At 37.1% G+C, this 26,448-nt stretch overlaps 1 protein-coding gene across 1 annotated transcript in view; it reads left to right on the top strand.

Moving 5' to 3' along the window:
* fhl3a (four and a half LIM domains 3a) overlaps nt 1-26,448 on the top strand; it is a 48,915-nt gene that overhangs the window by 20,909 nt on the left and 1,558 nt on the right. Inside the window, exons 2-5 of the mRNA XM_051130466.1 lie at nt 16,833-17,012; nt 20,282-20,456; nt 24,117-24,286; nt 24,693-24,879. Coding sequence (XP_050986423.1) covers nt 16,857-17,012; nt 20,282-20,456; nt 24,117-24,286; nt 24,693-24,879 — 688 coding nt within the window. The 5' untranslated portion in view covers nt 16,833-16,856. The remainder of the gene's footprint in view (nt 1-16,832; nt 17,013-20,281; nt 20,457-24,116; nt 24,287-24,692; nt 24,880-26,448) is intronic.

Genomic DNA, 26,448 nt, shown 5'->3' with positions numbered 1-26,448 from the left:
CCCTTGTGTTTGCCAGACCACCTTTCTGTGTCTTTATTTTCTACTCGGCATGGAGAAGAACGAGTCCAGACATCTGACGTGTAGCATTGCCAAGCCTCTGCAGCTCTCTGCTCTAATCGTAGGGTTGCTCTAGGAATATACAGAGCGGGACGGGCAGTATTTTAGACATCCAGTGTCCACACTTCACATCTGATGAGTGATCAGCTTAGAGTTGGTCCTGTTCAAGTCAAGTGTAATGCAGCTTCAGTGGGAAAAAACTGATTTTGCTGTTTGAGTTTTGTAAGTCAATCTGTGCATTCATCACCAGTTTTGCTTTTATTTCCCTTTCCCTGTTTGCTTTCTTTTTTCTACTTTGCCTTTTTTTCTTCCTGTTGTTTTACCTTTTCTTTCCAATTCCCTTTAACATTGCTTTCTTTTATCATTCCAATTCACTTTTCCCTTCCTTACCCATTACCTTTTTTCTTGTATTCCTTTCCCTATTTTCTTTTTTCTTTTGCTTTCCTTTTCTTTCCCATTTCCTTTTACCTTAGCTTTCCTTTTCATTCGCTGCCGTTCTCTTTTCCTCTGGCTTTTTTACTTTGTTTTCATTTTTCTTTCCTTTTTCCTCTTTCCTTTTCCTTTTCCTTTCCTTTCTTTTCCTTTCCTTTTTCTTTCCCCTTTCCAATATACATTCCTTTTCTTTTCCTGTTTCCATTTCCAATTTTTATGTTCCTTTCCCATTTCCTTTTCCATTTGCTTTCTTTTATCATTCCACTTCACTTTTCCTTTCCTATTATTTTTTTCCTGTATTCCTTTTCCTTTCCTCCGTTCTTTTTTCCTTTGCTTTCTGTTTCCTTTCCCATTTTTACTGTTTGCTTTCTTTTTCTTTTCCATTTCCTTTTACCCTAGCTTTCCTTTTTCAATTGCTGTCCTTTTCTTTTCACCTGACTTTTTGACTTTTTCCTTTCCTTTCCTTTCCTTTCCTTTCCTGTTTACCTTCCTTTACCCTTTTCTTTTCTGCTTTCCAGTTTACTTTACTTTTCCTTTACTGTTTCCATTTGCTTTTCATTTTCTTGCAAGTTTTCCTCTTTCTTTTTTCCTTTGCTTTCCTTTTCCATTTCCATTTATTTTTCTGATTGATTTCCCTTTCCTTTGCCCTTTTGCTTCCCTCTTCCCTTTCCAATTTAATTTCCTTTTTCTTTTACTTCTGCTTTTTTTCTCTGCTTTTGCCTTACCTTTTTCCTGTTTTCCTTTCCGATTTCCATTCCTTTCCTTTCCTTTCCTTTCCTTTCCTTTCCTGTTACCTTCTTTTCCCATTTGTTTTCCACTTTTCAGTTTACTTTACATTTCCTTCCCTGCTTCCATTTGCTTTTTATTTTCCTTTCCCTTTTCCTTTTACCTTTGCTTTCTCTTTCCATGCTTTCCTCTCTTTTTTCATTTGCTTTTCTTTTCCATTTCCATTCCTTTTTCAGTTTGATTTCCTTTTTTCCCCTCCCCCCCTTGCTTCCTTCTTTCCTTTCCAATTTAATTTCCTTTTACTTTCTCCTTTTCCTTTCCCCTTACTTTTTTTTTCAGTTTTCCTTTCCCATTTCCTTTTCCTTTCCTTTCCTTTCCTTTCCAGTTTACCTTCCTTTCCCCTTTTCAATTTACTTTCCTTTCCTTTTCCAATTACTTTCTATTTTCCTTTCCTGTTTCCTTTTACCTTTGGTTTCTTTTTCCTTTGCTTTCCTTTTTGTTTTCTCTTTGCGCTCCTTATTCTTTTTCCCCACTTACTTTTACCTTTGCTTTCCTCTTTCTCTTTGCCCTTTTATTTTTTCCTCTTCCACTTCTTTTTTTCAATACATTTCCATTTGTTTCCATTTTCTCTGTCTCTTTTCCCTTTCCTTTTCATTATCCTCCCTGTCTTTTCCCTCCCACTGCCACTAGTTGCATGTGTTGATATTTACCTGATTTTATGTGACTTTAGGTTACAGTTCTTAAACATTACAGCAAAGGCGTATTTAGTTACAGAAGGTTGATGACACATGGAGGACAGTGACGCCAATGACCATGTTTGGTCATAAATTCTACTCCGCGTAGCCACTGGGAAACAGAAAAGCGAGCAGGCTCGTGGGATTACAATTGTGTTTGTTTGTTCTGGGAGCAATAATACACTCGCTGCCTCTTTCTTACTGTCTTACATTATCCTTTGAACACCCCCCTCCATCAGTATCCCAACCTTAGCCGTCTTCACCCCGGTTAAAATACTCCTCCTTGCTCTGACTCTCTCCACCGCTCTCATTTTGCCCTCCCTGTAATGCAACAAAGCTGTTGAGCATTTAATTCACCAGGTCTTTCTCTGGTTTGTCTTGGGTTCTGTAACCTGATACAACTCAAACCATACAAACCTCCTCTTTTTAAGCTTTTCTCTTCATCCCAGTCCGCCCTTCATACTGTCAGTTTCTATCTTTGTATTCTTCTTGCCTCTGAAGCACTTACCGGCAAATACCACAGAAAGTGAAGAAAAGACAGCCCTTCCTGCATTCTTCGGGCAGTGACTCTCCAAAACCTACTCTGGCACTCTGGAGTCAACTGCATACTTCTGTCAATAGAAAGCAGATGTTAAACTGTAATGTATGGCAGTTTTTTCCCCCTCTGTCTCTCACTACACAGAAAGAAATATGTAGGCAAGACCTTTTTTTTACCATCTACATGGATATAAATACAGATGATGAATAAATCTACCTCTATTTTCACCTTTCCTTGGCGCAGTAGCTTGAGCAGAAGCAGACCTGAAATACAGAGGTTACTGCGGTAGAAGCACTAACAAAAAAGTGTCACCCTGTTTAATTCAGAGCATTCTATGAAGTAATAAATATCATATGTCACTGCGCTACCTTTTCAGTATGTGTGCTACTAATCATCGCACCCCTCAAAAATAGCTACAGTACCATTTAGAAAGTTCAGTCCCTAAGATTTGTTATGTTGTTGAAAGAAGTCTCTTATACTCACCAAGGCTGCATTCGTTTTTAAAAATAAATACATTTAAAAATTTAAAAAGTAAGTAAAACGACTGTTTTTTATGGAAATGTTATACTTTTGTTAGGATTCATTGGTGAATAGAAAGTTCAACCAGCAGTTTTTCATTTTTTAAAAATGTAACATTATACATGTCTTTTCGATAAATTTAATTAATCATTGCTGAATGAAAGTATGATTTCTTTTTTAAAAAATGGTGTATTTATACACTACCAGTCAAAAGTTTGTGAACAGTAAGATTTTTAATGTTTTTTAAAGTCTCTTCTGCTCACCAAGCCTGCATTTATTTGATCCAAAGTACAGCAAAAACAGTATTTTCTTTTTAATATTTTTACTATTTAAAATAACTGCTTTCTATTTGAATATATTTGAAAATGTAATTTATTCATGTGATTTCAAAGCTGAATTTTTAGCATTATTACTTGTCACTTAATCCTTCAGAAATCATTCTAATATTCTGAATTGCTGCTCAAAAAAACATTATTATTATTATTATTATTATTATTATGTTGAAAACAGCTGAGTAGAACTTTTTCAGGTTTCTTTGATAAATAGAAAGTTCAGAAGAACTTCTGTGTATCTGAAATAGAAATCTTTTGTAACATTATAAAATGCCTTTATCGTAACTTTTTATCAATTTAAAGCATCCTTGCTAAATAAAAGTATTACTTTATATTTCCCCCCAAAAAAATGAAAAATTTGAATGGTAAAGTGTATAATGTTACAAAAGCTTTTTTTTTTTCAGCTAAATGCTGATCTTTGGATCTTTCTATTCATCAAAGAATCCTGAAAAAACTTACTTAACTATTGAATATTTATAATAATAATAATAATAATAATAGTAATAATAAAATGTTTCTTGAACAACAAATCAGCATATTACAATGATTTCTGAAGGATCACGTCACACTGAAGACTGGAGTAATGATGCTGAAAATTTAGTTTGATCACAGGAATAAATTACATTTAAAAATGTATTCAAATAGAAAGCAGTAAATTTAAATAGAAAAAAATATTTCACAATATTACTGCTTTTGCTGTATTTTGGATCAAATAAATGCAGGCTTGATGAGCAGAAGAGAAGTCTTTAAAAAACATTAAAAATCTTACTGTTCAAAAACTTTTGACTGGTAGTGTACTTACGTTTTCCCTATCGTACAGTGGATAATAAACCACACACACAAAAAGCAATCACATTACCACCTAGCTATGTGCTAAAAACACTCAGAACACCTTAACAACTGTATAACAACGTTAGTACAGAAACTGCCTAGCACTGTGGCGGTGACTTTTTGTATGAACAAGCACTGGTTAATTATACAGTAGCAGCAGCTTGAATATAAAGCAGCATGATCGTTTGTTTGTTTTGTTGCGCCTCTTTTTTGTTTTTTTCCCACTTCGGCTTAATGCCTCACTCATACAGAGCTGTAATTTAGAATAAAATTTTTGTGAAACAGAAAATTTCCTTCTCCTCCTTCTTCTCGCACAGGGGCTTTAGCTAGACACTGCTGACAGTGGCTTTGGGGCTTTGCTAATTGACTGTGCAGCCCTGTGTGTCCTTTTTAATGACTGCTGCGCTAGCCGTTAGCGAAACAGTCTTGGCACAGATCAAGTCTGAAATGTCAAACAGCTATAGTGGAAAAGCCAAAAGGGGTCAAATAAGACTGTTATTGTTGTGTAGGGAGTTAGAGTTAGCCTTGGATGATGACTTACAGACACATCCATATGCCTTTTGAAGGGTTTGTGAAGGTGATTTTCAGGGCATATATCCACACCTCCCTTCAGCTTAAAAGCTGGGAAAATGACATCCTTGTTAATGTTAGCTCCCGAAGCAGGTGCTCATTAATGCTCATTGATGTTTACGAGGTGAACTTGACTTTGCCATCCTCGTGCGGCACAAGGCTGTGTTTTAAGGGCTCAATGGAAATGACATGTTAGGCCTGGTGTATGTCTGTTTTTAAGGCTTGTTCCTGTTTCACATCTAGCATGCACTAAAACATGCTCAAAAATGAACAAACAGATCCGTACTGATCAGTCAACCAAGAGTACCTGCCTTCTTGCGTCAATGAGGCTAGCAGCGTTTTAATCTTTTGCAGGGGTAAATAATACTTTGGGTCGATAAAAAGGGTTAGAAAGAAAGAACGAAAGAAAAAGGATTTGTTTATGTGGGTTGTTGTCTGGTTTACGTCAAACCTTGTTGTTGCACAGCTGTCTCAGTGTGGATTATTTTGCTGATGATGGTCATTCTGAGGGATAACTGTGGTCTGTGACGTCTGCTCCACATGGCTGGGCCTGTAACAGAAGATGGATTCACGGTGTAAGTGAGATCAAGCCCTTTGCAGTTACGACATTTGGTGTCTGGCCAGTACGAATGTTAACTGTTATCACTGTCACACTAGAGAAAATGTGTAGGTTTTAAACTCTGTGGCGGCAGTCGAACAGATCATTTACTAACACTGTCAAAGCGTCCTCTCCAGGGAGAGTAAACAACAGAGGCCCAATTTCACAAGCACAACCATTAGCAATAGGCATATTTCACAGCAGGAGATCTTAAGCATTGGTCCAGAGATTTTTGCTGAAAGTTGTTTATTTATTCATTTATTTGTTTAGCCTTTTATTCAATCATAATTAATTTAGGAAATAAATAAATTGACAAAAATAAATAAACCCAATTATAATTGGATGAAAATCAATAGTGTATATATATATATATATATATAGTAAAAGTAGCTACTAAATCTAGTTATTTCAGTAAATCGAGAACAAAACTGGCAGTCTGGCAAACTTTTAGGTCAGTGAAGTTATTACGCCTCATTCACACGAGGCGTTAGCGCTTCTCATTTACTTTGAATGGAGTGATGTCAAGCGTTGCCCGAACTGAATTATGGGTCCGTTGCGTCGCGTCACTGGCCTCGCTTGCGACAGAAGTTACAAATTTTTCAACTTTTCAAGCACCAACGCAGGCGTCAGCCAATCAGTTTGCCTTATGCAAATATACTAGTGCAGATGCTAGCCAATCCCGTTCAGTGCAGACACTGGCCAATCAGCGCGAATGTTCAGACACGCCCTCTGTGAAGTTTTAACGCTGACGCCCCGCGGCGTTATTTCAAAGCATGCAATTTAGGCTGCCCTCGACTAAAGATTTTTCTGATTGACTAGTAGTTGTTAATTTTAACGTTTAGTGGACTATTAGTTACATTTTAATAAACCATATAAATTATATTAAAGGAGAAGAAGAAGTCCACTTCCAGAACAACAATTTATAGGTAATGTACTCACCCCCTTGTCATCCAAGATGTTCATGTCTTTTTTTCTTCAGTCGTAAAGAAATTATGTTTTTTGAGGAAAACATTTCAGCGTTTTTCTCCATATAATGGACTGCTATGGTACCCTGAGTTTGAACTTCCAAAAGGCAGTTTAAATGCGGTTGTAAACAATCCCAGCCGAGGAAGTAGGGTCTTATCTAGTGTAACGATCGGTTATATTCATAAAAATAATACAATTTATATACTATTTAATGTCAAACGCTCGTCTTGTCTTGCTCTCCCTGAACATGAATGACACACAGCAGCAATATTAGACTGCTGTCACTTTAAGAGCTTCCAAGATACAGTATACTGTTACACGTGTTTTCTTTCTCAACTGTTAGACCTAAATTACTGTTTACAAGGATGCATGGAAAGACAGACATTTTGACACATACAAGTGTCTGTATTTAACTATTATATAAAACGTCAAAATTCAATACTTCCGTGCTCTATGAACACCATCTTAATGTAAGCGTGCCTCTTTGACAGCGCTCAAAAAAAGTCTGTCAGACAGCACAGCTGATTGCATTTCAATGGCTTAAATCACTTGATTTTAAACCGCAATGCTTAAAAACATGTGCAAATGATACGTTTTCATGACCACAAAGTACAGCAACGTCACGCGAGCGTGTAACCGGCGACAAAGACAATAGCCCATAATCTCTACCAGTTGACAAATTTCTACCGGTTAATCGTGTCTACTGGTATATCGCCCATTTTGTAGTTTCTTCCAGTTTGAGTGTTTGAGAATATCAGCAAATGCAGAAAACAGCTATTTTATCTACTGTACTGTATTTAATATACCTAATGTAAGTGGAGATTATTATGTCTCATCTGTCACGCATCGAATACTCTGATAAAGATGATGTGTGAATGAGCGAGAGCAAACGTTCGGATTTGTTTTTGAATGTTATCTCCTCTTCATCGGCAATTGCCTCCCTGCTTCCTCCGATAAGACTCGCTCTCCCTCTCTTTCCTCCTTCTCTCTGCTGTTTTTGCCTTATCTGATGTGGCATGAGCCAAACCTAAAAGGCAATACCAAATGCACATGTAGATCTTCTCCACTGCAGCTTTCTCATTTTGAACTGATACTGTGACTTTACAACAGAAACTGAAACATTTTGTCAGGCAGACATCACTTCCATGTTGTCTCTGGATCCTGTCAGCTCTTAATTTTAGCACTTCAGATTTGTCAAGAGCATCTGACCTCTGAAATTCAATACGGAGTTGATGTACTGTCTTCATGTGTCATTTTAATGTGGCATTAGTGATAGGCTGTTACTGTGTTTGTTAAGGTGGATAGAAAAAATATATTATTTTGTTACAAATACCTGCTAAGAAGAGAGTGAGCAATACTAACTGTAATAAAGTTAAATGAATATACATTCCTTAGCCTCAGATGATATTCAGTAGTATCTGCTGGTGGTGTGTTTTCTGCTGACTGTAAATCAAATCTAGAGTTATCGCTGTTCCTGGAGCTGCTCCAATGGCAGACTGATCTCAGTGTGCTGCTGTCTGTTTATCCATATGCTGCATTTTCACTCGCCAGTTTGATTTATAAACCTTTGTGATCCCACCCAGCCTTCATCACTCTGTTTTGTCCTTAAAGCTTATAAAAGCTACATATTACATAAATGGTACCTACCACTCTTTCTCATATCTAACAGACAAAATTACATTCATCAGATTTGCCACAAGCCTCAAATTATGTGGCTGATCATGGCAACCTCAGTATTAATCTGACAGAATCTATTCTGCAACAGGACGCTTGACACAGAACAGGAAGTTATTCTGTTTACAGAATATTTAATGATAACTATATCTGACGACGCAGTAAAAGTTGGTGAGTTATTGAATTTAGAGTGTTTGCAATACTCACAGTGAGGTGGCAAGTAGCCATTGCCTCCTGTTGCCCAGGCAGACGTTTGACCGGCTGAGCTCTGGCTGGACCCTAGGAACAGGAAGGGCCCGGGTCAGTTTCCCAGCGGGAGGCACAGCCGGCCCGTTTAAAGTGAAGCGGAGCGTGATGGGAGTTTGGTCAGAGGATTAGTGCTGTTGTCTGTGAAACTACAGCGGGACGGGGGTCTGCGTGAACATGCTGCCCATGCCCCTACTGCCCCGTTCCCTTTCAGTCTGGCCTCTCTGAAGTTAGACAAACATGCCATTGTGGCCTTGTCATTCACCAAGAATCTCACAGACTGTTCTGAGAATGACCATCATATCCTTCAGATACAGATAGGACCAGAAGGCGACAAGATAGCTGCTTTAAAAATTTAAGAGCTGGCCTAAGGCAGCTAAAACCATTATTTCCTTCATAGCTGTGCAGGAAACAGCTTGACAACTGTCTACATTGGAAACCACAAAGCTGCATGTCATCTCAGAATGTTCATATTTAGTAGATATATAGCAGGGGCGTTACCTCCTGAGGAAGCAAGGAAGGTGAGTCTAAAATAGTGGATAAAAAGAAAATTCATAGTACAAAAATAAAACAATGCCAATATTACAAAATCGAACATTAAACACTTGTTTTTTTAAAGAAACATTGTCCAACTGCAATACCAGCAGGTAAAGTTACAACAGGAGTCCGTGTCTATCTGAGTTTTAACAGACCCGCTAATGCCTGTGGTGAGTTTGGTGGGGGTAATTCAAAAATTAATGGGTGAAAGTCACGTGAGAGGAGGCAATGCCTCTATTACGATTTGATTGGATATGACTGGTTATTAGAGATGCATGATATTAGCGAACCGATATCGGAATCGATTATGGCTTTAAATGTACATATCGGCATTGGCTCGATATGAAAAATTATGCCGATATGTCTTGCCGATAAGAGGAGTAACTCACATGTGCTCAGGGTGTGCTAGCGATTAGACTAGGTCAGCAATGTGACTCATTCTTGAAACTATGAGATTAGATTAACTTTTTGAATATCGCTGCATTTAATCTGAGAATGCACGTATAGAATGACACTTTCGTTGTGTTAGAGTAAACCGTAGTAGCATGTGCAGAGGAGGCAGCGGCAGCCTCCCCTGGGTCCTAAAATAAAAAACTATAGCTTACATGCATAAAAAAAACAATAATTTAAAAAAACAAACACGACACTTGTAAATTGAATAATTTTATATATTCTGAATTATTAATTTATGTGTAATATGTTACATTTTGTTAAACAAATTATGAGCTCTTTTAGATTGTGTTTCTGATTATATAAAGCAGTAATTTATGTTATAAAATCATGAGTATGTTTTGATTTAAAGGTCAGAAGCTATAGCTTAAATGAATTAAAAAAAATCACAAACACGATACGATACGATAATTAAATAATTTATATACTGATTTATTTATTAATGTGTAATGTTACATTTTTTTAAACAAATTATGAGCTCTAAAAGATTTTCAGAATTTTTTTCAGAACTCGTTTGCTTTAGACTATCTGCAATTGTTAAATCTTAAAACAAATTGTTAAAGTTACCACTGCATTTTTCTAAAAAAAAAAAAAAAAAAATGCAGCAATTGATATATAGTTTTTAGTTATTTTCAGAGCTTCAATGTACTGTCATTATGTCAACTTCATTATTGTTTATTTAATTCTAACCAATAAGTTCTTGTTAAAAACTAACCAAAATTAAAAATAATTAGCTAATAATTTCCACGCAGGAGTAACTTGATGATGTTTCGAAACAAAAGGAAATCAGCCAAAATGAGTTGAAAAATATCAGCATATCGGCAAAAATCCAATATTGTGCACCCCTGCTGGGTGTGTTCAGCTGTGATTGGTTCATGCAATAAATCCTGCATCTTTTGTTTGTGTGCGTTTTGCATTTAGTCTAAATTAACAATATAATGGGAAGACCAATTTTAAAAAGTAAATAAACAACTCACACTTAGATATAACCACTTACTGTTATGTAAAAATAAGACTTGAAATGGCATGACAACATGATCTGTGGAAGTTATTAGTGAGTAATTAGCTTTTTTTACTTTTTTTAAAAGTAAATCTCTGTCTGTGACCAATATTTACTGAGTTTTGATGACTGATGATCTGAAATTTTCAAAAATAGTTTAATAAATAGAATATTGATTACAGATAGACAGACAGACACATAGTACGTTAAACACATTTTCCATGAAGACATGGTGCGGTATGTTCTGATGGTTTGTCTAAAAGCAGTGACATTTTGCAGACTAGATTAAATAAACAGAGCTGATAGGTCACGGTGTTTTGTTGGACATCCTCAACCCTCAAGGACTGTTTTGCTCACAGTTTTGGTATTTTACCACAGGCCAGTTCATCAGTCACAAAACACTTTGTGCGAAGAAGAGGAAATTCCTGCTTACACTTTCAGCTGCAGTGTGTCAGAGGGTTCCTTGTTGTTCTGTACAAAATACCACGTTAGCTTTCAACCAAAGCCAACTCTGACTTTATAAGTAAAGGGAGAGGTCTCACTTCATTTTCCCAGCTTCTGGATTAAATCATTTCTGGACGTCTATAGCCCTGGGGTCACTGATGACATCATGCTCTCCACCTTAGTCCAAACTGCCCATTTACTCTCAAGTTGCTTGTTTCATTTGTTGCTCTCATAAGATGTTTTAGAAAGGAAGTAATAACAACCCCCGCTCTGACAAAATAAGTATATTTATATATCGTCTTAGCTGGAACAATATTTCCCTCCGTACAGTGAAGGGCTCGGTCCTACCTCATATTTAATGATTACCAGGAGGCGAGTTATTCTAACTAAAGCTCATGTCTCCCTAGAGACCGTAAACACACTTGTAGTCAGGCTGCAGAGCGCCTATTGTTGACGTTACTTGGGTGAACGATGAGGCCTTCAAAGTGTTCTTGATGGTCCTTCCTGGCGTGCGCAAACAGCCCGTCCTGTGTTTAGATTAAATTTGATGTGAAATTTTGCATATGCTCACCAAATCAAAGAAGAGATGCATAGACCTGTCAGATTTCATTAAAAGCAATGTATCTTCATCTCCACGTCTCCGTGACTTCTTTTTTAGAATATGCTACATTTAGAACTAAGCCAGGTTTCAGTTCTCCTTCTTGCAGTCTAATAAGTTGGCAGGAAGTGACAATCATTAGCTCTGGAGATCTGAAGAAAGATGAAGGAAATTGATGGCGGTCATGGGATGGATCCCAGGTGTTCACACACCTGCACAAAAGCTGTCTTTGGTTTTACTTGGGCTTTACTTGGCTTTACTTGTTCTGCCTGTTACTTGTCATCAAAGGGTACCAGTGTTGTTATCGTTAACTAAAACTGAAAAAAAAAAAAAAAAACTAACTAAAATAAAACTAAAACTACTAAAACCTATTTTTTAATTTTTAAGAATAAACAAAAAATGAATAAAAATAAAATATAAAACTATTAAATATTAATAATAGCATATAAATATTAAAATAAAACTGCATGGTATAATGATGTTACAGGTTCAGAATAAATAAAAGGAAAAAAATTAAAGGTACCACTTTCTTAGAAATGCTTTAATAGATTTAATTTGGTATTGAAAACATTCAACTTTAAACAAGTAATAGTATTGTTTTCTAACAACTTGAATATATGGGAGTTCAAGTGTACACATCTTAATAAATATAAATAAATAATTATTTACAAAAAATATATATTTTCAGGGTAAGGAGTATTTTAATTATACATATTATGATTTATTAAATAAGCAGTTTTTGGAGAGTACTAAGAAAAGACTTTACTTGGTTTTCCTGTTATTTGTCACCAAAGTGCACCAGTGTAGAGCTTAGATCGGGCCCAAAAAATTAAACCCGATCCTACCCGAGCCCGTGCACCTTGTGTCCGAGCCCGACCCGGTCCGACACATTAACTGTAATTATGAGCCCGAGCCCATTTTAAACCCGACTATTTTTTAATAGGTGAGCCGTTATAACAGACGTTCTCAACTACAATTCTAAGTTGTTTGAACTACAGAAATTAGTTTAGATTTATCTTAATGAAAAAATGCAACAAGGACGAAGCATGTAAACTGCATTGTTTGTTTATTCAGAATGGATCGCAAATAGATCTGAATGAAAAAAAAAAAAAGCCTAAAAAAACGTGAACAATGATAAACACAGAAAATGAAAATGTTTCCGTACCTCCGACTTTCCTCCAAACTTGCTCAAAGTTAATTCCCCCGTTTTAATTTTTTTTTTCTGTACGTCTTCAAGCTCCATGTTGCACTTAGGCTATACACATACACAATACAACACAGCTGGCCCGGTGTTATGTGTGCAAGTGGAGGAGACGCTGTCGCGGGAGCTAGAGCGTTGCTGCGCATGACACGCGTTGCAAATTGCGCAACTTTGTAGACCTACACGTGTTGCTCAGGCCGACTTTGCTAAAATATTCGTATAATATTTATAATTATGGCATAGCTCTCCACCCAATTAGGCTAATTAAGTAATGATTACAAAAAAAACACACACACAAATGCTTGATCATGGCCCCGCCCAGCCCGGCCCAGCCCGGCCCGGCCCGGCCCGAAGATAGTGGCAGGAAATATCGGCCCGACCCGGCCCACGGGTCGGGTCGGGTCGGGTCGGGTCAAGTCTGGGCTCGGTCTCGGGCAGAGAATCTAAACTCTACACCAGTGTGGTTATTGTTAACTACAACTTGTTAACTTAAAAAATAAATAAAACTAAAACTATTAAAACTTTAAAAAAATATAAATTATTTAGGAATAAAATATCATAAAAATGTCAAACAAACAAACAAAATTAAAATTAAACAAAAAATTAAAACTGAAAATATAAAAATAACCATATATAAATACTGTTAAAATAAAACTACTGGGCATGTTATGGTTAAGGATGTTAAAGGCTTTTCAGAATAAATAAAAGGAAGTTTAAAATGTATGCTAATTTCTTAGAAATACTTTAATTGATTTAATTTGATTTTAAAACATTTTTAAAGAAAAGTTTCAGTTTAACGACTAAAAAAAAAGTTATGTGCTGTAAACAAGAAATAATATTGTTTTCTTACACCTTGAATATGCAAACGTGAGTGTACACATCTTTAAAAAAATATTTTTTTACAAAAAAGTTTTTAAATATATGTTCAAGGTAAGAAGTATTACTAAAAAAAAAAGACTTCACTCGATTTTACACTAAACTAAACTTAACTAAAACAAAAAAATTGTTAATGAACATTAAGCTGAATTTTAAAATAGAAATTGAAACTACAGTTAATAAAGTTGAAGTACTAAAATTAAAGACTGAAATGAAACTGAAAGTACTAAAAAACAAAAATAAAAAAATGAAAATCTAAAATAAAAGTAAAAGCTAAATATAAAAGCTAATTCAAAATATTAATAATAATATATAAACCGTATATAGATATTACTAAAATAACACTGTTGACCATATCGTGATATAATAATGTTAAAGTTTTTATCTGAATAAATAAAAGGAAAAATCTCATTTAAAATGTATGCCAATTTTTTTTAAACCATTTGAAAAAAAAATTAAGACACATCTTCACATCGTACGTATCTTAAAATAAATTATTTTCAAAAAAGTTTTTAAATATATTTTTAGGGTAAAATGTCATTTTTATACATATTATGAATTATTAATTATCAAACGTTTTTGAGGAGAGTCACACCACATTACATTTTACAATCTGAACCATCCTAACCTTGTCTCTACAAAGCTAAATTATATTTTAAAAGAAAATTAGCATTTCTAATGTACTTTTGACTAAATTAATGACCAGAACAACAACAACAAAAACGTGCGTGATGATGTCATTGACCCGCCATGTGAGAAACACAGATAGCCTTGATGAGAACAGAGAAGGTTCATATTCCCTCAAACGCAGGTCTGTAATGATGTAAACCAGGGGCAGCCTCAGGCCACGGGAGCCTTTAACATTAACACTCCCTAATTTACGAGCAGATCCAGGGCAAAGAAGCTTTTAAAGCCAGCTCTCAGCTGAGAGTAAGTAGTATCATCGTAGTAAAAGAGTGTCAGCTGATTATTTATGACGCTTCGGGAGGTGCGTTGCCCTTTTTTTTATCTTAGCCTTTCACACCCACGATCATTTCAGCCCTTTGTCATGCCAGGGGAAAGAGGAAAGATGAAACACGGTGGTTGATATCTTTCATCTTGCATCCTGTGATTATACCCTTCTTGTGGGCGTGTGTAAGACAGGGAGTGCAAATAGATTCATTATTTCAGCAGTGGCTGATTATTATTATTAGCTGGGTGGAAACTGATACACCGAGCTTGTCTCTGCCAGGGAGGCCTATCACTTATCATAAGGCTTTCCTCCAACGTCTCGGTAATGTTTTGGCAACCTGATAGCGTTGCCGCAACGCTGTAACAATATTATTCCGTGACGGGCACTCGCAGAGCCGTACGCTCACGTTAAGGTCAAGCTGGTGTTTTTATTATGCTGTCGTTTTATGAGTTTACTGTAAATGGTTTTAACACCTCGCATTGTGAACGTGCGGTATGTTATTGCAGCGAATGTGAACAAATCTGATCTGTACTCCCCTATGAAGAGGTTCGCCTGATGTAAGACAGGCATTACAAAATAAAAAACACAAACCCATCTGTATTGTTTGGGATCAGTGTTTGTTCTTTCAAAAAAATTTAAGAGTTCTTGTCACTTTTGTGGTTCTCTAAACACTCTCTCTAGGTGGTCTGCGCATCCAAGGCAGAAGTGTTTACTTCACAAATATTTGCTGGTGAAGCATGCAAATGTGCAGACCTCCAACAGAATGGGGTCTTTTTCCAGTCAAGAATATAGTCTTACCTTTGTGATCTTGTAGGCCTTTTATCTTTCAGGCAGTGGATTGACACAGCAAAACTCCAGAAATGTGGTGAAACTTATAACAGAGAGGATATCAATGGCCAAAATGGACATTTACAGTTTACATGCACCTTGCAGAATCTGCAAAATAATGCATGTTATTTTTTAATTTAGTACTGACCTGAATAAGATATTTCACATAAAAGATGTTTACATATAGTCCAGAAAATAATAGTTGAATTTATAAAAATGACCTCCTTTAGAAGTTTACATATGCTTAATTCTTAATACTGTTTTGTTACCTGGATGAGCTGTGTTTTTTTGTTTAGTGATAGCTGTTCATGAGTCCCTTGTTTGTCCTGAACAGTTAAACTGCCCGCTGTTCTTCAGAAAAAATCCTTCAGGTCCCACAAATTCTTTGGTTTTTCAACATTTTTGTGTATTTGAACCCTTTCCAACAATGACTGTATGAATTTTGGATCCATCTTTTCACATTGAGGACAACTGAGGGACTCACATGCAACTATTACAGAAGGTTCAAACACTCACTGATGCTTCAGAAGGAAAAATGATGCATTAAGATCCAGGGGTGAAAACTTCTGAAAAGAATGGATTGGATGGAAGAATGTATATTTTTCTTATTTTGTCTAAATATTATATATTTTTTTCATTTACTACTGCCCTTTAGAAGCGAAAGAAGATAGTTACATGTTTCCCAGAAGACGAAATAAGTTTATCCTGATCTTCAAATTTAAAAAGTTTTCACCCCCCCTAGCTCTTAATGCATTGGGTTTCCTTTTGGAGCATCAGTGAGCATTTAAACCTTCTGTAATAGTTGCATATGAGTCCCTCAGTTGTCCTTGGTGTGAAAAAACGGATCTCAAAATCATACAGTCGTTCTTAGAAACTGTTCAAATACACAAAAATGCTGAAAAACCAAAGAATTTGTGGGACCTGGAGGATTTTTCTGAAGAACAGCAGGCAGTTTAACTGTTCAGGACAAACAAGGGACTCATGAACAACTATCACTAAACAAAAAAACAGCTGTGGATCATTCAGGTAACAACACGGTTAAGAATCAAGTGTACGTAAACTTTTGAACAGGGTCTTTTTTATAAATTCAACTATTATTTTCTTTTCTGGGCTATATGTAAACATCTCTTATGTGAAATATCTTATTCGGGTCAGTACTAAATAAAAAAATATACATGTATTTTGTATGACCCCTCTTATTACGGTAAAATAATTAACATTTTGCAGATTCTGCAGGGTGTATGTAAACTTTTGACTTCAGCTGTATGCAGACAACATTTTAGAGGGAAAAAGGCCTTTTTCAAAAGTTAAAGTAATTTTAACTAGCTACAGTGTCTTAAAAATACAATCATCACAGTATGAAACATTGAGAAACCTTGGTCTTTGCTTTGTGGCCAACCAAAACAAAGCTCTTAAAAAACAATGATCATCTCCAAAAAAAGGGGGGGGGTCCAACTTAGAAATGTCTAAAAGTGGGCTCCCGTTGAAGCGCCGCTACAGCTGCCACGTCACACGCAGCACAGAGTTGTGCGCTTGCTAAAATTTCAGCTTACTCCCTCTCGTTTCCCAGCTATCATCACAGAGCTATAAAACTTAATAGACGTTTTGCACAGTGCCTCATGACAGATCTGCCTGTTTGTGTTTGTTCGTGTGTGTCTTGCTCTCAGTGCGATGCAGCTGTGATTGAAGGCTCACCTCTCTGAATCTTGCTTGTGTGTTACAGGGAGTGACTCGGAACGGGAGCAACATGAGCGATCGCTTTGACTGTGACAACTGCAAGGAGTCCTTATACGGCAGGAAGTACATCCAGGCGGAGGACAACCCTTACTGCATCCCTTGCTACGACAGTCTGTTCGCCAACACCTGCGATGAGTGCAAAGAGCTGATTGGCCACGATTCAAGAGTGAGTTGAGCTTTTTAAAGGGATAGTTCTTCTAATTTGCACACCCTTGTGTCATGCAACTCGTATGACTTTGTTTTTTCATGTGGGGCACAAAAGAAGATATTTTGCAGAACGTTAAAGGGATAGTTCACCCAAAGATAGTTTACATTTGGTCATTAATTACTCACCCTCATGTCATTGCAAACCCGTAAGACCTTCGTTCATTGTCAGAAGACAAATTAAGATATTTCTAATGAAATCCGAGAGCTTTCCATTGATGTCACATGGACTGTTTTATCAATGTCCTTACTACCTTTCTGGGCCTTGAACATGTCAGCTGTGTTGCTGTCTATGCATGGATTTAATAAAAAATATCTTAATTTGTGTTCCAAAGACGAACAAAGGTCTTACGGGTTTGGAACAACACAAGGGTGAGTAATTGATGACAGAATTTTCATTTTTGGGTGAACTGTTCCTTTAAGAATGCTGCTCTTTTAAATACAATGAAAATAAGTATGGACTATTGCTTTAAGGAGTAATCACATTCCGAAATTGGCTCATTGTCAAAACTGACCGCATCTTCAGACCTCCAAAATCTGAACTTCTGACTGAACGATTCCCGCCATACAAATAGTGTCGGGTTCACTCTCTACAGCAAAATGTTGATTTTACAGGAGCATATCCATGGTGGTTGGAAAAATTTGAGACTCTATTACACTGTGAAAGCGTTTTTATGTGGTTTCAGGCTGAAACTGTCCTTTTAGCAGTTCTTTTGAGAGAGGCATTTATTGTCCAATTAGAAATGTCATTCAACTTCAGTCAGGGCAACAATGTTTAAAACCTAAGGCAAAACATTAGCAACCAATTGAGTCTTTAATCCTTCCCGTTTTGTGAGTAGCTAATCCCTTCAAAATTAAATGGAAACCAAACAATGCAGTTCATTTACCATCGTAGTAAACTCCCCACAGGAAATCACGAATCCATGTGCTTACAGACAAAGCGTCTGATGACTTACTGACAATGAGGGACAGCAGATGCTAAATTAAGGCGGTGTTTGTCTTGGCCATTTGCAGCATAGGTCATAAATTTCACCCTCCCTGTCTTATTACTATGTGTTTACATATTTTACATGAGGAGTTGACCCAGGCGCCATGTTCTTCACAGACACACACTTATAACTAGATGCACATGTGCTAACGTTTGAGAGGCTGAATAGCCATTACTTGAGATCTTAATCAGAAATGTACTTGGGATCAAGGAAAAGCGGTTTAATTTGTGGCCTCTTTTGACATTTTTTCTTATAAACACAGCTAATCTGTTGGTATGCCAACTTGTCTAACAGTAACCACAATTTTTTTATGTTCTAACAAGAAGACCCCAGTGCACCATCTTCTGCTAGTAAATTGACTCATCCTCATGTTGTTACAAACCCACTTACTTTCTTCTGTGGAACACTAAAGTACATTCTTCAACATTTTTTCTTTAGTGTTCCATTGACGAAAGAAAGTCAACTGACATGATTTTTGCACAAACTCTCCCTTTACAGTTGAGGTCAAAAGTTTACAGTTAAATGTTAATTTTACCAAAATAAGAGGGATCATACAAAATGCATGTTATTGTTTATTTATTACTGACTGAAAAGATATTTCAAGTAAAAGATGCTTACATATCGTCCACAAGAGAAAATAATAGCTGAATTTATAAAAATAACCCCATTCAAATGTTTACAACCCCTTGAATTTTAATACTGTGTTCTTACCTGAATGATCCACAGCTGTGTTTTTTGTTTAGTGATAGTTGTTCATGAGTCCCTTGCTTGTCCTGAACAAACTACCCGTTGTTCTCAAGAAAAATCCTTCAGATCCCACAGATTCTCAGATTTTCAGCATTTTGTGTATTTAAAAGTTTTCCAACAATGACTGTATGATTTTGAGATCCATATTTTCACACTGAGGACAACTGAGGGACTCTAACTATGCAACTATTACAGAAGGTTATAAACACTCACTGATGCTTCAGAAGGAAACACGATGCAGAGCCGGGGGGTGAAAACTTTTTGAATTTAAAGGTCACGGTAAATTAAACCTATTTTGTCTTGTGGGAAACATGTAACCATCTTCTGTAGCCCTTGAAGGGCAGTACTAAATGAAAAAAAATGATATTTACACAAAATAAGAAAAATGCACACATCTCCATTCTGTTCAAAAGTTTTCACCCCCCGGATCTTAATGCATTGTTTTTCCTTCTGAAGCATCAGTGAGTGTTTGAACCTTTTGTAATAGTTGCATATGACTCCCTCAGTTGTCCTTAGTGTGAAAAGATGGATCTCAAAATCATACAGTCATTGTTGGAAAGGGTTCAAATACACAAAAATTCTGAAAAACCAAAGAATTTGTGGGATCTAAAGGGTTTTTCTGAAGAACAGCGGGCAGTTTAACTGTTCAGGACAAACAAGGGACTCATGAACAACTATCACTAAACAAATACACTGCGGTTTTGGACAATACTGGCATGAATCCTTTTAAATTTGTGATAATTTTGCACTGATAAGGGACAACACAAACTACGAAAACATATTTTACTACACAGCATAAACTGTTTATACATAGAAAAAAATTTACATTTTCGATTAATCAAAATATCCACCATTAGCAGCTATTACAGCTCTGCATAATCTGGGCCTAAATTCATTGTATTCTAAACTTAATTGGCAATCAATTGTTGAAGCTATTAAGGTGTGCTGACCCAAAAATCTTTTAAAAACCTGGGCCAAGTTTAAACCAGTAACCAGGCATCACAGCTGCCAAAGGGGCATGTCTGACTTTGACATGTATATATTGCCATTATTATGTAATCAAAATGAAACTTATTACTGCTGGTCTTCAATGATAATGTCAAGTTACTTTAATGTATTTGCACCAAAAAATGATAAGGATTTATGCTGATATCGTCCAAAACCACACTTTGCCAGGGGTGTTTCCAAACTTCTGGAGGGCAGTGGAAACACAGCTGTAAATTCAGGTAAAAACAGTGTTAAGGATCAAGGGGATGTAAACTTTTGAACAGGGTCATTATAAATTCAACTATTATTTTCTCTGTGGACTATATGTAAACATCTATATGTGAAATATCTTATTTACATCAGCACCAAATAAACAATAACATGCGTTTTGCATGATCCCTCTTAGTTTGGTATAAAAACATTCTGCAGATTCTGAAACGGGGATGTAAACTTTAGACCTCAACTGTAAATGTTCATAACATCTCTCTGTTGTGTCCTTGTGATTCAGGAGCTATTTTACGAGGACCGTCACTACCACGAGCACTGCTTCCGCTGTTTCCGCTGTGACCGTTCACTGGCAGACGAGCCCTTCACCAGCCAGGACGATGCTCTTTTGTGCAATGACTGCTACTGCAACGAGTTCTCCTCCAAATGTGTGGCCTGCGATAAAACCGTCATGCCTGGTACGAATGACATCAGCACACCTCATCAGTCATAACTCATGTCTTTACCTGACAAATCCTGTTCAGACTGGTCTCAAATCTAGTCCCTTCGCAATCTGGCACCATTCCTTCAGTGTGTTCTCAATCATGTTGTGTAAGACTGCAAGTCTTCACACTACTGTAACAGACAGCTTGTCACGACCACGGGTATGCAGGTAACGTTAGAATCACAAACATGAAGGAGCCAAACACAGAGAAAGGGGAAAAGTTCTGCCAAAGTAAATGCAAAGCATCAGCAGCATGACTAAAACAAAGAGAGAGAGAGAAGTGAGGGAGTGTTGAGCGGTGAAGACCAGGTTAGATGTGACAAAATAATTGCCAGTCTGCCTGGCTTGCTGTCTCTCAGCCAAATCATTGCGCATGGCTGCCGTCCAAGCCTCTGATGATAGGAGGAGATAAGCCAGTAAACTATTTCAGCAAGTTTGCATCCATCTGAAATGCACGTAACAATTCCAAAAGGTTACGTATGTTATTTTACAAGGCTTGCAAAGTGAGCCCTGTATTGAAAGTCCTTTTATGTATTTTTCTGATGCCTGCAAGGCATTGATTTTCCATAAATGTGGTTGGATTTGTGGTTAGAGTTTGTTTCTAACCTAAGTATGAAACCTCTGCAATTTATTCAGCCTAAACCACTTGCACTACTCTTCACAAGTCTGGGGTCAGGTTGGGGTCAGCTGATTTTTTTCCTTCCAGCAAGGATGAATTAAATGGATTTAAAGTGATTTCTATTTCAAATCAATCATGTTCTTTTGAATTTACTTGTATATTAAACCTTTCTGAAATAAATGTATTCCACAATATATTAAGCAGTACAACTGTTTTCAACATTAAGCACAAATCAGCATATCATGTTGTTCCAAGACGTCCGTTTATCGTCCGATAATTTTGATGAAATCCAAGAGCTTTCTGACCCTGCATAGACAGCAACGCATGTTCAAGGCCTGGAAATGCAGTAAGAACATCGTTAAAATAGTCCACGTAACATCAGTGGTTCAACGTAATTTTATGAAGCTACAAGAATAATTTTTCTGTGCAAAGAATGCAGTGTCTGTGCAGGGTCAGAAATCTCTCAGATTTCATCAAAAATATCTTAATTTGTGTTCTGAAGATGAACAAAGGACATGATGGTGAGTAATAAAGACAGAATTTTCATTTTTGAATGAATTATCTCTTTAAAAAAATGTTACTGACCCCACACTTTTGAACGGTATAGTAATATCAATTAGTCGTCCTGGTTTTTGTAGCTTTTAACTTTGCACTGTTAGAATCTTCAGCACTGACAATGCAACCATGTTGTCATATTATTTGAATACTGAATTGTGATTGATCTTCTTCCTGACATGTATTTGCATAATGAAATCCTGTTGGTCTTTTCTTTCTTGCACCTATTTAACCAGCTGAAATCGAAATTTGACTGCAAAGACGTGTGCTAAATATCATGACAACGAGAAAGCAGTTCTGATGTGGTGTTTTCTATTTTGCTGCCTTGCAAGTACTGTTGTTCCAACCTGGAAATGTAAATCTAGTTGCTTCTGAGATTAAAAATGTGTAGCTGTTATTTTCTGAGGTGAATAAAAAAAGCTGTGAACAAATTACAACCTCTAAAAGCTGCCAAACCAAAAACAAGGAGATAAAAAAATATTCTGCCACAATTTTGAAAGTGCTACATTATAGGAAGAGAAACACATTGTTAGTGGTTAGGACCTCTGTTTGTGATGTACAGATGACAAAGGAAAGACAAAGGATGGAGGGCTCTGTTTCATAGTTTATACTTAGGTTTGATGAATGTGGTGACATATTTCGGGGTGAGTGAGCAGCCTTGCTGTAACTTGATATTTCTTCTAAGTATTCTAAGTGTTTTTTTTGTTATCCAGTGGATTACGACCTTTATCTGCTCTCTGTGTAAAGCTTTGGTGATTTGGGGGCCTCTTTAAGGAGGATTTTTCTTAAGTCTTTTGATCTGGGTACTGTGTGAAATGTTTAGTGGATTGTCTACGTCAACCTTTAACCTGCTAATCATTTGATGAGCCTTGACTGTCAGACCATCATTTTGTCACTTTGAAAGCTCAGATTCAGATTCGTCTTTGGTAGGGAATTCCCAGCGATAAGTAGTCTCAGGTGAGATCTCTTAAGAAACAAAGTCTTTCAAACTGGGTGACGTGACTGTTGGTGACATGCTCATCTGTAGGTCCCATAATGGGATAATGCAAAGAATCTAGGCAATTACGATGGGCTTCAAATGAGATCAAAATGATGCTATTACGTAACTGAGAGATCTGACATTTCTCAGAAACAAACACATCTCCCTGACTTTGAGGACTAAACAATGGCGTAACTGACCATGTTTATTTTGTAACAAATAAACACTATGCATTGGCGCAGACTGAACACCATATGTTTGAGTTAGTGTAAAACATGACATTCTGTTGCCAACAGGTGGTGCTATGATCAAAACTGAATATTGGCCTTTAGATGTGTTCCAGCCAGGACTCTTACTAAACGTGATGTTTGGTGCAGATTGGACATTGCATGTTTAAGTTAGTGTAAAACAAGACATTTCCTGTTGCCAGCAGGTAGCACTATGACATATAACAGTATATTGGCCTTTAGATGTGTTCAAGCCAGGAATCTTGTTGAACGGGTGAAATCTGGGGCAGATCGGACATTGTATGGCTAAGTTATAACAACATCCTTTTACACAGTGAAACATCAAACTTAGTCACGCCACCACAAACATACCCTTTAACGAAAGCGCAGGATCTTGTCAATTTAACATCGCAAAGACCCTTAGAGTAGACTGACCAAATATAATGTTGATGTCATTAAATCTGTAAGAAGAGTTGGTTAGTGCATAAAACATGCCACTTCCTGTTGCCAGCAGGTGGCGCTGTGACTAGAACTGAATATTGGCATGGGCATGTGTTCAGGACAGGACTCTTATCAAACATGTGAATCTTGGTGCATCTCAGACATTGTATTCCTGAATTATAACAACTTCCTTTTTTATGGCAATTTAACGTCACAAAGGGCTTTAGATTAGACTGACCAAATTTGGTGGTAATCTGTTTAAATCTCTAGGAGGAATTTGTTCAAATACAACGCCTGAAATGGCAGAAACGGCAATAAACTTACAGAGAAAATTCAAAATAAGAGACTTCCTGTTGGGTTTCAGACTTTGTAACGGGGGACTTTTTTATAGGTATTGTTGTATTACATATGTCTACTGAATTTCGTACATGTACGTGAAACGTAGCTCCAGAGGCACTTCGTTTAAATTTCATAGATGGTGCTATAGAGCCATTTTGACACACCTACTTCTGAAACCAACATCAGATGTGAATGTTCATGACTTCTGATGCGTGTGCAGAGTTTCATGAATTTTCGAGCATGTTTAGGCCCTCAAAAAATTCATTTTGGAGAATAAGAAAAAACTGAGCAATTACAATAGGGTGCTCACACCATCACCATAAATCAATCCAAATATATAGTCAATTCACTGCCATAGTTATTACATATGTAAAGTAGATTAGATTTTGTGGCAATGTGGTCAGAGCAGCTGTCGAAAACAAGGAAATTGTTTATTTTAAAGGCTTCCTTCCTTTTTCTCTCTCTCTCTCACAGGAACCAGGAAGCTCGAGTATGCCGGCTCCACATGGCATGAGGGCTGTTTTATTTGCAACAGCTGTCAACAGCCAATAGGCTCCAAGTCCTTTATCCCAGATAAAGATGACCACTATTGCGTACCCTGCTATGAGAACAAGTTCGCACCACGCTGTACTCGATGTAAACAGGTCAGTGGTGGAGTTTTACTAGCTTCTCTGCCTGAAATACATAACCATGTGTTCCTCATCAGTCCACGCACACATTCCTGCACAAAAAGTCAGAATTCTGACCTCATTTCTCCTTCCTGTTGCATATCAGAAGTCTTGCTGGTCACTGATTAACTCTGGCTGTCAATTTCACATCCTGTCCTGACAAAGCACCATCTGTGTGGAGTCTTGGCTCTATAGTTCTATGGAATTGCGTAGCATACAATTCCTGAATATTACATGTACAAGAGGTCTTATGCATAACAAACAATGGTAAATAAACAAATTTGAATGTCATACCTTGAATGTAGCTTGGTTTAGGTAAAAATTACAGAAGTCATGCTGACAGGTTACTGTTTGTGTCTCTGATGAACTTTCTCCACCTCAGGCCTTGGCTAAAGGTGGCGTGACCTATAGGGATGAGCCGTGGCATAAGGAGTGCTTTGTGTGCACAAGCTGTAAAGTCCAACTAGCTGGCCAGCACTTCACCTCCCGTGATGACAGCCCATACTGCCTCAAATGTTTTGGCAATCTCTACGCCAAGAAGTGTGAAGCCTGCAAAAAACCTATTACAGGTAAAATGGACATGGACGTCACTTTGGTTTAAAAACTGATAGGGACAGTGGTGCCACAAGTTTTATGTCAGGAATTACCAGCCTGATCTCATGACGAAAATGTACCTTTGGGAACTTTTTTTCAAGATGCGAAATACGTATCGACATGTACGTTTCATAAAGTATTTGATGTGAAATGTCCACTCAGTGGCGCAAAAAGCGTGTATTGTTCTTTTTATGTGACGTTGGTTTTGTATGTCACCACAGTTCTGACTTGAAATGTCTGTTAAGTGGCGCTATAACTCTAATACTTCGTGACGTTTTAAAATAACATACCACCTGCATTACACTTCAAGGGTTAGTTCACCTAAAAATGAAAATTAGCCCATTACTTACCCTCCAGGCATCCTAGGTGTATATGACTTTGTTTTTTCAGACAAATCCAATCAGGATATTAAAAATTATCCTGGCACTTCCCAGCTTTAGAACTGGTACGGGCGGGTGTTTCTCTTCATCAGTCCAAAACAAGTCCAATTAAGTGCATCCATCCATAATAAAAAGTGCCTTACGCGAGTTTGTGGGGTGAATAAAGTCCTTTTGTAATGAATCGATGCATTTTTGCGTCAACTGGTCGTACATGGAAGCATTTCCGGGCAGATGACATCAGCAACATCGGCGTTGTGTCGCCAAGAAATGACGGATTTATAAAGAAAAATGCTGGAAGATTTCGATAAAGGCCAAGAGGAGACTGTTTTTTCTTTTCTAAAGTAAGGAAACTAAGCTTTCTTTGCTCCTGTAAACAAACATTAGTTTGTGTGCAACTCACCAGCCCATGCACAACGGCAACATCCAACATCATCCGCTCTGAAGCGTTTCCATGTACGACCAGTTGGGGCAAACTAGATTAAAGTGATTATTACGTTTTAAATATGGATTTTTTTCCTACAAAAATGCATTGATTCGCTAGTCCTTTATTCACCCCCGGAGCCGTGTAAGGCACATTTTATTATGGATGGATGCACTTTATTGGATGCACTGTTTTGGACTAATGAAGAGAAACACCCACCCATGCCATTCTAAAGCTTGGAAGTGCCAGGATCATTTTTAATATAACTCCGACTGGATTCGTCTGAAAGTAGGAAGTCATATACACCTAGAAAGACTGGAGGGTGAGTAAATAATGAGCTAATTTAAATTTTTGGGTGAACTATTCCTTTAAACCTATCCAATAGTATGAGCAAAGGTATATGTGACATAAAAATTTAATCGCGAGAATGCCGATTTAGCTTGTTTTCCGATTTCTCATCTTTTAGCCCTTTCATCGCGAATTATGTTTTTCAAGGGATTCGTACCCAAAGATTCCACATCCTAAGTCTTATTCCATGCCAGCTGAGCTACCGAGCAACCACATTATGTCCTATACGGAGCTGTAATGTATGAAAACGATTACAAGTGCTTGCTGTTTTACCGCCTCTAGTATTCATTTCTGTTGGAAACTGCAGTGATATGTACAGTACTTATTGGCACGCATTTCGCGTCATGAGATCAGGTAGGGGATTACAGATGTGTTTGACATTATGTGATGAACTC

Source organism: Labeo rohita, chromosome 16, assembly GCF_022985175.1.
Source record: "Labeo rohita strain BAU-BD-2019 chromosome 16, IGBB_LRoh.1.0, whole genome shotgun sequence".
NCBI classification, from domain to species: domain Eukaryota; kingdom Metazoa; phylum Chordata; class Actinopteri; order Cypriniformes; family Cyprinidae; genus Labeo; species Labeo rohita.
Note: the sequence above shows the minus strand (reverse complement) of the source record. Positions and strands in the feature narration are given on the sequence as shown.